The sequence below is a fragment of the Malus sylvestris genome, chromosome 1 (assembly GCF_916048215.2).
Source record: "Malus sylvestris chromosome 1, drMalSylv7.2, whole genome shotgun sequence".
NCBI lineage: Eukaryota > Viridiplantae > Streptophyta > Magnoliopsida > Rosales > Rosaceae > Malus > Malus sylvestris.
The window spans coordinates 5,764,590-5,782,709 of record NC_062260.1 but is presented as its reverse complement, the minus strand read 5'-3'; the positions used below and the strand labels follow the sequence as shown (position 1 = coordinate 5,782,709).

General features: G+C 37.5%; 2 protein-coding genes across 5 annotated transcripts; one reads left to right on the top strand and one right to left on the bottom strand.

Annotated features, from left to right (window-relative positions):
• Window positions 1–230: 230 nt before the first annotated feature.
• Window positions 231–9,363, top strand: LOC126631364 (2-isopropylmalate synthase 1, chloroplastic-like). Of its 2 annotated transcripts, none has more exons than XM_050301535.1 (12): window positions 231–1,050; window positions 1,457–1,670; window positions 1,757–1,837; window positions 2,870–2,962; window positions 3,060–3,146; window positions 3,573–3,673; window positions 6,724–6,757; window positions 6,852–6,938; window positions 7,960–8,043; window positions 8,138–8,272; window positions 8,579–8,724; window positions 8,817–9,363. In XM_050301535.1, exons 1-12 carry the CDS (start codon window positions 329–331, stop codon window positions 8,947–8,949), a joined length of 1,917 nt encoding a protein of 638 aa, XP_050157492.1. In that variant the 5' UTR covers window positions 231–328; the 3' UTR covers window positions 8,950–9,363. The 2 variants fall into 2 exon arrangements, with proteins under 2 accessions (XP_050157492.1, XP_050157521.1); XM_050301564.1 differs by having other exon boundaries at window positions 232–1,050; window positions 6,852–6,926.
• A 2,211-nt stretch (window positions 9,364–11,574) lies between these two features.
• On the bottom strand, window positions 11,575–16,114 carry LOC126631176 (pentatricopeptide repeat-containing protein At4g39530). Of its 3 annotated transcripts, none has more exons than XM_050301482.1 (3): window positions 13,170–16,114; window positions 12,539–12,962; window positions 11,575–12,001 (listed from the first exon to the last, which is right to left on the bottom strand). In XM_050301482.1, exon 1 carries the CDS (start codon window positions 16,015–16,017, stop codon window positions 13,468–13,470), a length of 2,550 nt encoding a protein of 849 aa, XP_050157439.1. In that variant the 5' UTR covers window positions 16,018–16,114; the 3' UTR covers window positions 11,575–12,001; window positions 12,539–12,962; window positions 13,170–13,467. The 3 variants fall into 3 exon arrangements, with proteins under 3 accessions (XP_050157439.1, XP_050157387.1, XP_050157319.1); XM_050301430.1 differs by having other exon boundaries at window positions 11,600–12,447; XM_050301362.1 differs by having other exon boundaries at window positions 11,600–12,962.
• Between the last annotated feature and the right edge of the window lie 2,006 nt (window positions 16,115–18,120).

Here is an 18,120-nt window from a genome sequence, read left to right as displayed (position 1 = left end):
GCATTTTTTCATTGGGTGCCAGCGCATTTTTTTAGGGGTGAAGATGCATTGGCCTATTACTGTTCATTGGAATATGTTACTGTTCACTGGAGTGGATAAATGGGCTGGATGCTGACACAAAGTCCTTAGGGATGAACATGCTGTCAATGGAAATGGAAATAGGGAGAATCCGAATCCCAAAAAACACGAGGGTAAGGGTAAAAAATTAAAAGGAAATAATAAAACAGCTAGCTAGCCACTAGCCACTAGCCGCCGCTTGCATAGCATACGATAGCATCGCAACCCGTGGATCTGCTTCTTCTGCTCAAACCAGGAACCAACTTCAACCATGGCAACTGTCTGCACGCACCCTAAAATTTTACCAACACCGGCAGCCACCGTTTCCTCCATCAATATCCCCAAGAGCTCCCAATCCCAACTCCTCTTCCGCTCACATTTGCACAACCCCAAGACCCCCAATTTTCTAGTTTCCCCTCCCAATCTCCACACCACCTCTAACCCCCACCACCTCAAGCCCCACATTCTCTGCTCTCAAACTGACAACCCCAAACCTACTCGCCGCCCTGATTACATCCCTAACCGCATCTCCGACCCTAACTACGTCCGCATCTTCGACACCACTCTCCGCGACGGTGAGCAGTCCCCTGGTGCCTCCTTGACCTCGAAAGAGAAACTCGACATTGCTCGGCAGCTTGCAAAGCTTGGGGTTGACATAATCGAGGCGGGTTTCCCAGCCTCTTCCAAAGACGATGCCGAGGCTGTGAAGATGATTGCAAAGGAGGTTGGGAATGCAGTTGACAAGGACGGTTATGTTCCTGTCATTTGTGGATTGTCACGGTGCAATAAAAACGATATTCAGACGGCATGGGATGCTGTGAAGTACGCCAAAAGGCCAAGGATTCATACTTTTATTGCCACCAGTCCCATTCATTTGGAGTACAAACTGAGGAAGAGCAAGGAGCAGGTGATTGAAATTGCGAGGAACATGGTCAAGTTTGCCAGGGAGTTGGGATGCGATGATGTTGAGTTTAGCCCCGAAGATGCCGGGCGGTAAGCTTGTAACTTTGACTCAACCTTGGATGAGCTCATTTGAAAGTGCTTTTAAAATAGCTGAAAGCGCTTTTGGTGAAAATGTTTTTGAAACCAATTCTTAGTGTATATACAAGTTAGGTGGTTCATCACTTTAACTGCTTTTAGAACCCAAAAACGTTTTCAGTCATTTTGAACACTTCCAAATGAGCCTTATATCTTTGAGCATGTGTTTCTAGTGTATTGTAGTGTAGTTTTGGGATCTCTGTCGAGAAAGCCTACTTGGTTTGTTTGTTAGGAAAAGAAAATGGTTATATGCTTTCGTTTGCCCGTGTATGTTGATGGTATCATTTCTGCAAATTATTAAGCTTATATTTGTGTTTCTGAGTATGATTTTCCTCATCTTCCTTTTCCCATACCCTACCAGATCCGAAAGGGAATTTCTATATCAGATTTTGGGTGAAGTTATAAAGGCCGGGGCAACAACTTTGAACATTCCTGACACCGTAGGTTATAATGTGCCAGAAGAATATAGTCAGTTGATTGCTGACATAAAATCTAATACCCCTGGAATTGACAACGTTATCATTTCTACTCACTGCCAAAATGATCTTGGACTTTCTACTGCCAACACTTTAGCGGTATGCCTTTATTTATGTTTCGGTGTTCTTATTACGCTCCTAATTAATAACACAATGCACTCACATCTTATCTCATCCATGTCCAGGGGGCATGTGCAGGTGCTCGGCAATTGGAAGTAACAATCAATGGCATTGGTGAAAGGGCTGGGAATGCTTCATTAGAGGAGGTGAGGGTTACTTCTTCAGCAACATAAATTTGCATACTTTCCAGATTAATTTGTGTAGTTGAATTTGAAAATTTTATCAAATAAAGTGCTTTTGATGAACTTGATGCCAACAGTGTTCACTTAAATTTCATGTTGTTATTGGCAACAAATAACATCTCCAAGATGTCTTGCTAATTTCCTCCAAGATGTCTGGCTTAGAAATTATTGCTAAGTTGGAAGGTGGAATGTGCATCTTCATGTGGTCAGTGTATGGGAAGGAAACAGTGACTGTTTGGCAAAATGGGAAATTGGTGAGTAAAGCTAAAGAGGATGGAGGGATGGGTTTGGATTTAACGCTCAAAAATTAGTTGCTGCTTGCCAAATGGCTATGGAGAATTCCTGAGGAAAGGGATGGTTTGTGGCATAAGGTAAAAGTAAATATGGGATAGCAGAAATTGGTGGGATTTCTTATATCAAGTCTAATGGGAGCTGCCGGAATCCTTGGAAGCAACTGAAGGATATGAAGATTTTGTAGAAATTCTGAAAGTTGGCAGTTGAGAAGTCTTGGAACTGATGTTTTTGTGATTTTGGGTTTTAATTTTTATATTTTAACCTCATTTAGAAAGATTCAGATACGTGTTCGAAGATATTACAGAGTTATTCATGTCCTGTGCTGATACAATTTGAATAAGTCTTCGGGATAAGTTTCTGTGCTACATGTTTCTAGCATCTTACAACATTCTCATCCATCTTGTTACCCAACAGTATATAAGAATTCACTGATTAATTTGATGCTTTCCTATGTAAATTGGTGCCAAAACTATCTGCTTTGTGTCATTTGCATTCTTCGTTAGGAAATATGACTGGACCTTAAAATTTTCTTTCTGAATATGGCTTCTTCATGTTTCTGGGGCAACATGGATCATCTTCAAATGTATTACGTTGTTTTATACTGTTTGACTCGGTCCTTAAAACATTTATCTGCAGATGTTACTCTTCATATGCTCTTCTTGTTTTCCTTTATATTACAATTTTAATCGAATATATATGCAGGTTGTCTTGACCTTAAATTGCCGCGGGGAGCAAGTTCTTGGGGGCCTTTATACCGGAATCAATACTAAGCATATCTATGTAACAAGCAAGATGGTATCTCGTTAACTGCTTTTGGAACTTCAACCAGTTACTCCTCCATTACTATTAGTCCTTTTTTTAGAGTTTCTTACTGATTGATTTGCTTGTTTAGGTGGAAGAGTACACTGGGTTGCATGTGCAGCCACACAAGGCTATTGTTGGAGCTAATGCTTTTGCACATGAAAGTGGTATCCATCAGGTTTGTCGATTTGATGGCTTATCATCTACCTAACCCATATAACCTGCTGATTCTTTCTATGGCTGAAACAGACTTTGTCTATTTTAAAGGAGGTGTATTTAATTTGTAATTATACAGACTTTTGTAGACTTCACAAATTTTCTACTGCTGGTTTTTGTTGAAAAATAATTTTAATAGACTCCATAAAAGTTGTGATAGAATGACATAGAGTTTTATTAACTTTTACAGACATGTTTTCTACATTCATCTTTCCCATCTTCCCAAAACACAATCATGGCTTCTTTAGTTATCACCATCAAAGGTCTTTAAAGTCCACCAAAGTTCTAATTGAATACACCTCCCCTAAATGTCTTTGCTAATTTCCATGTTTCAGATTATACATTGAGTTTGTTAATATGTATTTGTAAAAGGCTTTCTGATCTGTAGGATGGAATGCTTAAGCACAAAGGTACATACGAAATTATATCTCCTGAAGATATTGGGTATGAACGGTCCAATGAAGCTGGTATTGTTCTTGGGAAACTCAGGTATTGTATTCCTGTTATGCTAATTCTAATATGTGGGCTTGAATACCTTTTTTTTTTTACCTGTATGGTATCTTGCATTGATAAACACAACATGCAACAAGTAAGCACTCTATTCCTCCTATTGGAATGATTAATAACCACGTTACTAAGGAATAGCTTCTTAATTTTCTACGTCCTTCTTGGTGGCTGGCTGAGGTGTTAACTAAACCTTGAGAATTGTGTGTTCTATCCGTATCGTAAGTGAACCATGGTTTGTGAAGCTGGCTATTGAATTACTATAAACAGGCAGTGAAGTTCATGTTAGAGCATCCCTCTCAGTTACTAGTATCTTATTTATGTGCACCAAGACCAATTTAGTGGCTTTTTCATCATGATCACACCAGAAGTTATGCAATTAATATTTGGGAGCTTTAATGAAAAGGGCTTAGGCTAAAGTTTATTTTAACCAAAAATCATCCTATAATTACGAAAAATTCTTAAATTTTAATGAAAGGACTTAAATTTTAATGAAAAGGTCAAAAGTTTAATATAATAAAAAGGTCGTACCCAGTGCACAAGGCTCCCGCTTTATGCAGGGTCTAATAAAAAATAAAATAGAAAAAGTAATAAAAAACCTACACGCACAAGCGTATATCACACACACTATTTCTGAAACTGAATGGTACTACACTTTTGTGAAACTTAATGGTACTGTACTATTTCTGAAACTAAATGGTAATACACTATTTGTGGAACTGAACACTATTTTGAAAACTGAACACTAATTATTTCTAAAACTGAATATGGGTACTACACTATTTCTGAAACTGAACACGGGTACTACACTATTTCAAAAATTGGACATGGGCACTATTTTTGAAACTGATCTTAGCTTGGCGTGGACTGACTATTTTTTAAACTGAATATGGCACTTCTCCACTTGAATTTTCTTGGCACTTTCTCACCTTCCAAACACCTTTTCTTCTTCATTTTTCTTCGATTCTCATTAAATTTTCTCTGAATATCTTCAATTTCTTAGCTTTCTACATCAATTACTTAATTTTCTTTCATTATACGCGCATATGCAGCTTCCTCTTCTCCTCCACCTACAATCTCACATTCTTCCTCTGCAAAATTGAAAAATAACACAAATCAAATCAATAAAATCAAATACAAAAATATCCATCAAATAATCAAATACCAAAATTGTCCAAATTCGTCAAAGTGCTCTGTAATATGCTCCTCCACCTACAATCTGCAGTAGCATTTTTCAGTTTTGTTGGGCTTGGGCCTCCGCCCAGCGTTCATCAGATTTCTAATTAATTTTGTACAGAAGGAATGAACAAAATTTGTGATGATGATGGTAGAAGTTTCAGAGCATAGAAATGTAAATTTGGGCCTCCGCCCAGTATATGTTAGAATGTGGGATGATATATGCTAGAATATGGTGATGATATATGAGCAACTAAAAGAAAGTATATTTCTGTTGATATATGTTAGAATCTGGTGGTGATATATGAGCAACTAGAATCTATGATGATGGTAGAATTTTCAGAGCATACTACAAAGTAAAGGGAGTGGGTGTGCGTGTTGCATGCGTTGGGCTATGTATTTTTTATTTATTTTTCTTTCTTTTGTCCTTATCATTAAGTAAAGTTATCAGATGGTTTTTTTGCTTAAAAATTAAAATGCAAAGTTTTGAAGTTTTCCTTTAATATTTTACTTTTTTATTACTAATCTTTATAATTCCTATAGAACTTTTTGATTTGGTTTAGATAGTTAATTGAATTTGCTAATCTTCGGAACTATTTAGCTTTGCAACTTTAACTGCTCTTCAACTTTTGACTTTCATAATCAAGTTAACTTTTTCCAACAAATTGCTTCTCTTCTGGTTTGTAAGATGCAACAAATTGTTTCTTTCAAGTCAAACTTTCAACATGTAATGGACTGTTTGATATTGTTTTCATTTTTTTGTTTCAGTTTTTATTTCATTTGAATTTTTTATTTAGGGCTGAAGAATATTTAATTTTCTTTTATTATTATCCTTTTTACAGGGGAGGTGTATATGCATGATTCCATATAAATTCCCTAATATCTTCTTTACATCCGACTCTTTTCAAAATCTTTGTTTATAATCCAAACAGATTCCAAAATTAAAATTTGTTACCAAATGAGCCTTGATCTTTTGTGTTTTATTTTGAGACTTTGGACCTTCTTCTTCCAACTATTTTCATATTTTTGTTATCACACTTTCACTTCAGTTTGAAGGAAAGATGAGAGAAAATCGGTTATGGTGGTTTGGACATGTGCAAAGAAGGCCTACTGACACTCCGGTTAGAAGATGTGACTACGGGACAGAGGTCCAGGGCCAAAGGGGTAGAGGAAGACCTAGGAAAACTTTGGAAGAGACTCTAAGAATAGACTTAGAGTACTTGGATCTAACGGAGGACATGACACAGAATCGAGGGCAATGGCATTCTAGGATTCATATAGCCGACCCCACTTAGTGGGAAAAGGCTGTGTTGTTGTTGTTGTTGTTGTACACTTTCACTTCAGTGTTGACCTAGACTGGATCAATACAATGCTTTCAGATTTAAAGACCTGGGGTTGGGAGGGAAGGATCTGAATAGTTGCAGTTTGGTAGATTGTTAAGTTGAATTTGTGAATCCATAAATACAAGTTCGTGGATGTAGACTCCATTGGCTTCTTAATGTGAGTTCTTATCGTATAATAATTAACCACTTTATGCATGTCATGCTACCATGATTGCGCTAACATGCCCTTTATTCTCTTAATGTACTGTTCTTCTATTTCTTGGGGAAATATTAGTGTAGCCAAAGCTCAAGATCTATCAAGAAAGAATGAGCTCATTAAGAATCTTGAAGCCTCTGCTAGTTATTCAATAAGACAAAAAGCATGATTTGGTTTTTTTTTTTTTTCACTTAAACATGGATGAACAGTCATTTACTTTATTGGAATTTACTTATTTTTACGTGTGACAACTCGTTTACTCCCTCAAAATAGTAAATTTTTGTTTCCTTTTTGTTCTGGGTGTAATGTTTTTTCTGCAGTGGACGTCATGCTTTGAGAAACCGACTTGCAGAGGTATGCAATGAGTCTCATTCTTTGCAACGTATATCTATTAAATTTGTTAGTTTCATTCATGCACCTCCCTTATGCTCTTCTTTACTATTGGTAGCTTGGCTATGAGCTTGAGAATGATCAACTTGCTACTATATTCGAGCGTTTCAAAGCTGTAGCCGAACAGAAAAAGGTAAATTTAAAGGTGTAACAGTATCCCCATGTTTACTTAATACGTATGCTTCTCTTATATGGTAACTTGTAAACTGCAAGGATGAAAATGTTGATCTTGTACAAATATTGGTAGTTGGGGTTTACTGTTCAGCCATGTTTAAGTGAATATTGGTAAATATTACAGAAACAACAGAAGATTGCTGTAAACTGAGAAAACTGTGAGTAAAGTCTTGGGAAATGCTGAATCAATAATAATGCATTGATCAAACCTGTAAGCTATTTAAGCTGTCCATCCATGATAAATATATAACATCTATAGGTGAAATTGTTTGTACCGTTGGCACCTAAGCAAGACCATCATATGGGAGAGTTTTGGGTTGATTGCTATTGGACACTGACAAATTCATCTCATTGTTGTAAAATTAAGGATATCGCTATATCATCTAATAAGCCCGTAGAGGAGAAAATCACCTTCACCATTTGCTTGCCTAACAAGTAATTTATACAATATCTAGTGCCTGTTTGCTCTGATGCTACCAATGCATTTCTTGCTATTGAAGATTTTGCGGTGAATATTGGGAAAACAAGGGTTACCTGTGTTTCAACTGGTACAATAGTAAACCTTAATTTTGAATAAGCTACTCTAATATTGGTTTGTCCTGCCCATAAACGAAAATATAGGCCAATATTTTGGTGGTATGGACCGGCATAGTAAAGAGTGGTCAAACCTCAAAAGATATTGCTTGTTATTTTAATTTTCCTAAAAAATCCTACGCAAACACCATTAAGACAGTAAACTTCTTGTCAGATGAGTTATTCCCTCTCCTGAATTCCTCTTTTGTCGACGTATGGTAATTTTTTTTCTTGAAAGACGAGACTCTGAAACATTGGAATCTGCATGGGAACTGTCGAATTGATTCAGATGCGCAGCGAAGATGGATTTTTGACCGAATAAACTCTGACACATATCAATATTTAACATATTTATATCCTGTTTTGGTGCATCAAGATATTCTTGTTTGAACTCATTTTTTGAACTGTTGGTATCCCAGAGTATAACTGATGCAGATCTCGGAGCATTGGTGCGAGATGAAGTTTTTCAGCCAGAAGTTGTCTGGAAGCTTCATGATCTACAGGTTTTTCGAGATAGTGTTTTTCCATGTTCATTTTCTGCCCCATGAGTTATAAAGAGTTAATCGTCTCTAATGTACTTGGACTGTGGATGGTCAGGTTACCTGTGGAACTCTTGGTCTGTCTACAGCAACTGTTAAACTAATTGATGCTGATGGGAGAGAACATGTGGCATGTTCAATTGGAACAGGTCCCGTAGATTCAGCTTACAAGGCTGTTGATCTGATTGTGAAGGTTTGATAAGACCATTAGTTTTCACCACTGCAATTTTATTTACTTTTTATGCTTGAAATTTTTTTGTTGCAATATACTTGTACTACTCTTGAAGACAATTTTCTAGCTTGCCGTGTCTGCTTCGATGAGTTTATGACTTAAAAATTTTTGTCACTGAAGATGAATGATGGACGATGATGATCACACAACTTATCGTTGAATTTGTTTATATTGTGAAACTTTATTTTCCCATAAGCTGTATATGTGCTACCACAACATTAACTGCCTGTGTGTTGTAAAACAGTTTGTTGACTCTTTGCATAGCAGGAACCGGTAACGCTGGTTGAGTACTCTATGAATGCGGTAACAGAAGGAATTGATGCAATTGCCACTACTCGTGTGGTAATCCGACTGGAAAACAGTCATACGGTTACTCATGCTCAAACTGGAGAATCAGTCCAGCGGACATTCAGGTTTGGTGTCTAGAAGTCAGCTGTTTTTTTCAAATACCTTCTTCTATTCGCCTAGCAACAGTATGAAATTCTGTATTGTCCTCTGGTGGCAGTGGAATTGGGGCAGGAATGGATATTGTTGTCTCTAGTGTCAAGGCCTACATCGGTGCATTGAATAAGATGATAGGTTTCAAGGAAAGGTCGCCGCCAAAGTTTCCAGCTGAACGAAACAAAGTGTCTGCATGAAGGGTGGTAGGTGCATTTTGCACGTGATGTGTGAGCTCTCAAATCATGGTTCCATTTGGTTTCTTGTAGAAAGATGTCGAGAAATTCACTTCAGGGACGGCATGGATTGGCTCTATTGTGTATGCGGTGTTTTGGAAGAGGAAGTGTTCATAGATTTTGTACCATGGAATTGAACTTGGGTGCACTTTGTTTTGAATTTATTTTAGTACTATCGAAACAGTTTTTTGTTATGAATTTTTAGGCATTCAATTGTGAAAACCAAAATAGGGCCTTATATCATTGTAGAACCATGGTAAAATGTTTTTTTTTTCTTTTTTTTTTTTGTATAATTAATTTAACCTTGGTTTGAAACTCCAGAAGTACAGCTGTTGGATTTGAATTTGATTAAAAAAACAGTGAGAGGAAATTGTTTGAGTGCCCTCTTTGCCGCTCCTTGCTCAAATTTTGGTGACTCTTCTGGTTGTTGTTACCGCTCTCTCAAATTTTATTAAACGATAGCGTTAGTGGAGCTAAATTGTTAAATGTTAGGAGGAGATGATTGGTGAGAATTGAACCCGCATCAAGGAGCATAGGCATTATTGTTTTCTGACATTGCGGTAAAGCACTATCTGCATTAAAGAAACAGCTTTTATTAAAAAAGTCATTATGCACTTATAACCTATTTACTGAAACATAAAAACAAGATATATTAGACCAATAGTAAGATGGAATTGGACCAATCACTTGTAAACATAAGCAAGATTCATTCTTTTTCCAATATTAGATTATCATTAAGAACGGGATGATTTGGAAGGTTGCATTTTTTTTTATATTTTAAATTGGAGAAAATCTGCACACCTAGGCTTAGTGTAGCTAGCTAGAGTATTGAGTTCTTCTTACTAATTCGAATCCCCGTGACCCCGTCTCCTCTGTTTAGAGAGATAAATGGTGAGGATTTGGAAGATTTGCCTTTTTTCCTGCAACAAAAGGTATCTCTCGTTTCTGTAATATTCTTCAATCTCAAGTTCTCTAAGAAGGAAGAAATGCAATGAGTTGCATCAATTTCACAACTTTCAAGCTTATACACATTTGCAATTTGATTTTGCATTACAAGGTGTTAAAATTTAAGTTTCACATTGGGAAATTGAGAAAATGAAATATATGTGTATGGTTTCACTCCTAATAACATTGAGGCCTTTTGTGGTAAAAATTCAATACCTAATAATAGGTGGTTAAGTTGGAGCAATAGCTCGTCTATCTTAATATCTGACATGGTATCAGAGCAGTTTAGATTGTGGGTCTTGTGGGTTCTAGTCGTGCCCGAGTTACTGATTTAATGTAACACCATGCTTCCACGCTTAATGGTCCGTTGTGGGATTGGTTGCACTTGTGGCCCACTATGTGGTGAAATCACGTGAAGGGAAGTGTTGAATATAAGTTCAACATTGGGGAATTGAGAAAATAAAATACAATATATAAGTGTGTGGTTCCATTCCTAACAACATCGGTTCTTTTGTGATAAAACCCTATCTTGCAATAGGTGGTTGTGAGGGGACAATATTAGTGTAGTCTAGACGTAGTTGTTTTGGCTTTCCTTGTCAATCTTGTAAGTATGTACCACATCTAGTATTTAGATCAATTTTCCTTAGAATATGCATTTGCATTTTACATCTAAATTTATTATGCATTCTAATTAGTGAAGTAGTCTAGCCAATTTATGCATACATTTTACATGCAAGATGGGAACAATTCAAGACAACCCACATAGGTTGTGTACTTGGCTACTACAGAAAAAATACATTTTACATGCAAGATGGGAACAATTTGGCACATGTCTTGTAGTGTACTTGGCTACTACAGAAAAAATATAGTTGTTTTAAAAGGGTTGTGGGTTTTTAATTTTGGGTTGGAAATCCATCTTCAAAAAGGGAGTGTCTTTGTTTTTCCTCTCCAACTCAAATCTCCTAGAAGCATCAAGCATTTTCTACGTAAAGTTGTCATACAATATTTATAAAACTATCCCTGAAAATACTTGCTTACATCTTCTTAGAAGCTCATTTGTTTTGGGCTCCCCGAGCCTCTCTTTGTTCTTCTAAAACCCTAGCTGCATACACCTTTTTTCATACATTAAGTCTTGTGCTAACTCACTGACATCATTCCTGGAAAAGGTTTACATTGCTCATAGTCTGGATCTTAGTTTCAATTCTTCATTTAGACCTTACTTTGGATTCTCATTTAGTTTCCTCCTTTAACTGTTTGTTGTAAAGGCTGAAGACTACTCCAGCTAAGTGAAATATAAGGTTGTACAATGGTACATACTAGTCAATCAAATTTATTTCTTGGAACTATGATTTTCATATCTGACAAACTCGTATCTTGTTGACTATTTCATCTTACTAGTTTACTGTGCAACATTTAACTTTGATTTTTGCAGAATATTCCGCCTAGTACCAATTTCAGATTGAGCCAATAGCTCGTCTCTCTGGATATCTGACATGATATCAGAGCGGGTTCGATTGTCTTGTGGGTCCATGTTGTGCCCAAGTTACTAATTTTAATGTAACACCACGTTTCTACGCTTAAAGTCTGATGTGGGATTGGTTGCAAGTGTTGCCCACTGAGTGATGGTCCCACGTGAGGGGTGTGTTGAATGTAAGTTCCCATCGGGCAATTGAGAAAATAAAATACAATATATGTGTATGATTCTACTCCTACAACACCGAGATTTTTGTGATAAAAACGCAACACATAGCAATAGGTGGTTAAGTTGGGGGAATATATGTGTGGTTAGGAATGAGCCCATCTCTCTGAATACATGACCGAAAGTAGATGTCATCTTGACCATCAGCACGAACTATTTGTGCAGTAATCTCACTCACTCAAGTTTGAACCTCATCTCCCAGATAAGCAAAATTCTTCAGATCAAGTTCCCTGCAATAATGTGCTTGACCAGCTTATTAAACGGGACTTGTGATCCAGCGTTTGCCTGCAAGCGGGTTGCTTCTTCCTTAATCCTGGTAGAAAACGAACCCGAATGCGCTGAGGCTTCAGATAGGCGTAGTTGTGAAAATACCTGCGGTGTGAGAAAAAAGGAGAAAAATTTCTGTTGGCATACCCATTCATTCATTACCAAAACCAACAGGAAATCCAATTGAACAATGTTAAAAACTTTGCGAATCAATGAAGCATACTATTGAACGAATCTCCTCCCTATAAAAGACGGTAAGAAAGACGAGAAAAATCCTTCATTATTGGTAATAGCACATGAATTAGTTAGTTAATCTATGAACAAGTACGAGAAAGAGTATTAGAACGTGAAAATTTGTCACCGCACAGCTTAACTATAAACCAACAAATTCTAACATAAACAATGCAAAACCATATGCCAATTCTAGCTGCGCCAGATATGAACTGTCCACACATACGAGCAGCTTTTGGAGCAGCACATTGCATCTGACAATGTAAAGTCTCAAGTACCAGCAATTACACATCCTTAAAGGCAAAGGACGTTCAAAATTCCTGTGAAATAAAATATTTATAGGACGAACTCTCTTCAAATTAAAATTTATCACAGATGAAGGGATTATGGGTTTTAATTTTATCCACAAACCTCGCGAGCACGAATGAAAGGTAAGAGAGAACATGAAGGAAGGAACCTTCCAAATGCCCTAAACAAGGGCAGAACAAGTGTTACTCGCAAACAACTGCAACCATCTTGGACAGCAAAGCAGACCCTTCCTCAGAATCACTTGAAACATTCATACTTTCACCAAGTTCTGCATTCCCCTTTAGACATAAGGCCCTGGGAATCAAATGTATATGGACACCCAAGAGAATTCAAAATATAAGAAACTGAAGCATCTGAGGGATCTCTTGGGATGGGTTTTAGAAGCCACCTTCATTTTGAATTTTGCTTACTGTAATTAAAAAAGGGTTTTACTTCCTGCTGCAGGGAATTAGTAGCTTCCACGGCCGCTCTAACATTTTCTGCAATTCTTGAAGCAATATCATTCACCTTAGTGGATGAAGTTTTCCTGAGGAGAATAAAGTTGCAATCAGATGCTTTGAAGTTTTGCAAAGTAAGGTATCGGAAATCACAACAGGAGAAATTGACATCACAAAAATATGTAAACCAAGAGTGAAGTCAATGAGTCTGAAAATAAAAATATTCATATAGATATAACGTCATTTGTATACACAATCCAGGAAGCATCACTTGTAAATGGAATATCAACAGTAACCTTGTTGCAGTAATTTCCAGCCAGTCTGTTATGCAAGATATGGGAGACACATCTGTAAAGCAAGATGCAATCACTGCAAAAATTGACCAAGGACAGCTCCGTTTCATCAAAATGGCATCGCAAGGAAATTTCTGCTTTTCACATTCTGATAAACTAGCCAATCAGAAGGAGCCCAAGATTTGCTCCCGTCAAGCTCAAGCTTCACTTCAAAAAGATGCACAGTGCAAATTTTCATTTCATGGTTTATCAAGAGCTCATAATGTCCGTTTCACTGAGCATTACCACACCATGTCTCATCTCAGTCATTCATCACAAGTGTCGTAATATCAGGCACATAACCAACACCCTTAATCTGCAGAATCAAATTGTCTAGAATTGAAAAAATTAGATCTGCCTCACGATGTGTTCTATCTCTTGCAGCAAATGTATGAACTTCATTATTCACTTCAACCCAACTACAGCCGGTTTCTTTCACCACCCCATCATTGTCCATTTTTTCCCTCACCGCCTTGACATCAGCCCACATACCTCTGGATGCATAAATATTTGAAAGTAAGATATATGATCCACTATCCACTGGATCATTCCAAATTGCCATCTCTGCTGCATATGTTCCCAATTCAACATTACCGGCAGCAGTGCACGCGCTGAGCAAGCTCCTCCATACAATTGCTGCTGGTTTTACCGGCATTTTCTCAATGAATTCCTTAGCTTCAAATAATTTGCCAGCACGACCGAGGAGAGTCACTATGCAAGCATAATGTTCAGTTCCTGGATCAATCCCAAACTGAGGCATTGATTCAAAGTGGCGAAGTCCATCTTCCACAAGGCCAGCATGGCTACAAGCTGATAACACACCCACAAATGTGATATAGTTGGGTTTTATTCCCTCCTTCATCATTCTTGCAAACATCAGAAGGGCTTCTTCTGCTTCTCCATGTTGAGCATATGTTGATATTATGGAATTCCAACAGGCAACGTCACTCCAAACTTTTGAATTAAATATTTTGCAAGCCTCTTCAATGCTTCCACACTTGGAATACATATCCACAAGGGCATTTGTGACGAACAGATCACTGTCAAGACCCATCTTAATGAGCTGGTTATGGAACTGTTGGCCATGCTGCATACTTGCCAGGTTACTGGCTGCTGAGATTAGGGCTGCAAAAGTAAATTCATTAGGATTTTGTCTCGATAATTGTAATTCTGTGTACAGTCTAAGAGCCTCTTCACTTTCCATCTGTTGCGTGTATCCGCAAAACATCGCATTCCACACTACAATGTCTTTCTCATACATCTCATCGAATACAAGTCTAGCATCTCTAATACCTGAGCACTTTGAATAAACATCTATCAGACCACTGCCAGAAAATACATCCAAACAGTACCCATATTTGGTGATCAAACCATGGATTTGCTTGCTCAACTGCAACGTGAATAAAGCAGCTGAGATACCAAGAAGGCTGACGAACGTCAAGAGACTCGGCTGGAACGATCTAAGTCTAAGCTCATTGAAAAGATGCAGCGCTTCAGACAGCTTATCCTGTCTTGAGTATCCTTCGATCATCGTATTGTAAGACACAACATTATGATCAGTCATTGAATCAAATACTCTTCTTGCATCAGTAAGGGAATCACATTTTGCATACATATCAATCAAACTATTCTTCACATAAGCTTCATAAACAAGATGGACTCTAATAGCATACGCATGGACTTCTCTCCCCTGATTAAGAGCGTCAAGTGAACCACACGAAGTAAGAATGCTACTGCATGCAAATCCATCCGGCTTCCAACCCAATCCGGCCATTTCAGAAAATAACTTAACAGCCTCCCGCTCAAATGAATTCTGCATGTACCCGGCTATCATCGTGGTCCACGAAATGAGGTCCTTGACTACAATCATATCGAATAACTTCTTTGCTGCCTCCACTTCACCGCACTTGGTATAAAAATCTACAAGCACATTAACCACTGAAACGTCCATTACGGTTCCCCTTCTAAGCACATAAGCATGGATTTGCTTGCCGCCTCCAATGAATTTGAGCGCAGAACATGCAGTCAGGACACTAGACAGAACATATTTGTCAGGAAGAACATCGGTGTCTCTCATTTGGTAAAACAATTTCAAGGACACTTCACTTTCTCCACATTTTGCATACCCTGCTATCATTATGGTCCAAGTAACTGCACTTTTCACGTTCAAACCCTCAAAAATCAGGTCAGCTTCATCTATATGGCCATTTTTGACGTAAAAATCGACTAAAGAAGTAGCCACATAAACATCCTGATAAAAACCAGTCTTGACAACAAAACCATGCACTTGGGCACCTTGATCAATCCCTCCCAACTGCGTACAAGCGCGGATAACACTGGCCAACGTATACTCATTCGGGTGCCCATCGGAATTCCTGCAGAAGTCCGAAAACATAAGCAATGCTTGTTCATAATTACCATGCTTGGTATACATAGAAACCATGGAAGACCAAGTAACCGAGTTCCTTTCAGGCATTTTATCAAACAGTTTCCGCGCGTAAATAACAGAGCCAGATTTGGCATAGGAGTGCAAGAGAAGATTAGCAAGAAAAACATCGTCTCGAAAGCCGGAGAGGAGAATCTGGGCATGAATTGCGTTGTAGTAGAAAATGGGTTTGTCGGAGTGGTCGCGTGGTTGTAAGAGGTCGAGTAAAGCGCGCCTTTTGGTTCGAATTGGAAAGGTAGGAGGAGGAGGAGGAGGAGGAGGAGGAGGAGGAGGAGGTACTGGTAATGCTGCTAAAGTGGATGCGTTGAGGGTTTTGTGAGAATTTCGTCGCCTACTTAGGTAGTGGTGAAGTGCAAAGTTTCTCATAATAATACACCGACAACAAGTATACGAATTTACCAGAATTGGGAGATAGAGGATGATGTCAACTCATTCAAATGCTGTGACTCTTGTGCTCTAGTGTTATAACATGACTAATCTAGTTGTAAACTTGTTTAGCAACACTTTACAAAATAATTTTTAAACAACTGTTTTGTAAAACGAAAACGACAATTTGTTTGTTTACTAGTATTCCTCTTCACTAGTAAGTAATAGCTATTAGGTTTAATTATCGTCAAAAGTAAAGTTAAATAACATTATTATGGCAAACCCATTGTAAGGCTTAACACTCCCCCCATACGCTTAGAGCACTTCCAATGTAGTAAGCCCCCTGGACAATAGGCAATTCAATCCCTTTAAATGAAAAGTAATTGCATATAATGAACACTCTACTTGCCCAAGTGAAAAGCTCAGGCAATTTGTATTAAAATATTTTTTTTTTTATTTTTATAAAATAATAAAAGATAACTTTATTTTTAATTTCATATAACAATAAACGCAGTATAATGTGGAAGAACATGGTTAGTTATTTATAAAAAAAAACTATAGTTTTTTCATTTTTTTAATTAGTTTTTTTATTTATAAATTATAATTTTAATGGTTAAATTGTGATTGACGTCATGATGCCTTCAGCCTTGCGTTACATGTAGGATGCTAGACCAGACGATTATTGCCTAACTTCTCCATCGGGCTCGCCTTGACCAAATTGCCCAAGTGGGCTGGAGTGTTTTGAGGAGGAATAAGTGGATTGAGTTGCCTATTCTCAAGGCAATAAGCAATGATGGAGTTGCTCTTAATGTAGATACTATCGTTTATTAAAAAAAATAAAAAAAACATTACTAATATAAATTTTAACAATGTGAAAATTGCGGTGGAGATGGTATTTTCAATAGCGGTTGATAAGGGGTGATGATAATGTAATTGGGTTGGTGGCGATAGTGGTGCTGGGGTATGGGTGGTGGCAACAGATAGGAGGAGCAATTAAAGGTGGTGGGAGTGATGGTGGTAATAAAAATAGTGATTGAGAGGTGGTGACAGAAATTGTTGAGGTGGTAGTGGCCGAAGGGTGGGCATATTTTGGATTCAACCGACCAAGCCATCCAACCCAATCCGCTTTAGGTGGTTTGGATCGTTTTTACCCAAGTTTCTTAGCAATCCATGTCATAACCGCCCACCCATGAAATGGAGTCATAATGTGGGCTTATCAAATACAAACCGGTCAAGAACCGACCCATACGCATATGGTAAAAATTTAGTCATTTTTTTTTAACAAACGCTATCATCTATATTATGGGGTGGGAGAGTAAGTAAGCTAAGTCTCACGATAGACTAACAATAATGTAATTCAATTTCTTCTTTGGCTATAATCGAACCCAAAACCTCTCACTTACAAGTGAAGAGAAATACAACTAGACGGTAGTACTAAATGGCTGATAAAAATTATTACATGATTTGTATTTCAAACCTATGAGCGCTATGGATTAAACTCATCCACATATGGTCAAAATAAATAAATATTTATAATAATTAATATATATATATATATATATATATGTGTGTGTGTGTGTGTGTGTGTGAAAAGTGTGAAAAAAAAAATACAAACGCTCGTGATTGCATTCTATACGCTTAAACGATAAGTACATCGTCATTTGGATTTTTAAAACCCTTCAAACCCTCATGAATAGTGTTTTTATTTTAGAGTCCAAAATTAATAAATATTCATAATAATTAATTTACAAGTGTGAAAAATGTAGAAAAGAACATATAAATGCTTGAAGTGACAAACTCTAAAACTTTAGCGAAGTATTCATGACACACCCCGACCGAGGCCAAGGCATGCTGGCCATCACGTGAGACAGACATAGCCATGTGCACAGTGCAGAAGCAATAAAGATAGCAATTATACGAATAATTAAAAACCACATTACTAGAGTGCACTTCTAAACAGAAAGTGATAGGAGTTAAGTACAACAGTAACACTCCTAGTCAGAGCATAATAAGTCTAGGTGCAGTCCAGTAGGACAAGTACTAGTTACATAGTACCAGGAATGTCCTACTATAATATAGAATAGTCAGAATAGTCGACGTCCT

Excerpts from the sequence above, each read along its gene's own strand:
- LOC126631364 (XM_050301535.1), top strand. The coding sequence starts at position 329 with ATGGCAACTGTCTGCACGCACCCTAAAATTTTACCAACACCGGCAGCC. Across the intron at positions 1,838-2,869 it reads GGAATGCTTCATTAGAGGAG|GTTGTCTTGACCTTAAATTG; the intron begins GTGAGGGTTACT and ends ATATATATGCAG. Across the intron at positions 2,963-3,059 it reads TCTATGTAACAAGCAAGATG|GTGGAAGAGTACACTGGGTT; the intron begins GTATCTCGTTAA and ends TTGCTTGTTTAG.
- LOC126631176 (XM_050301482.1), bottom strand. The coding sequence starts at position 16,017 with ATGAGAAACTTTGCACTTCACCACTACCTAAGTAGGCGACGAAATTCT.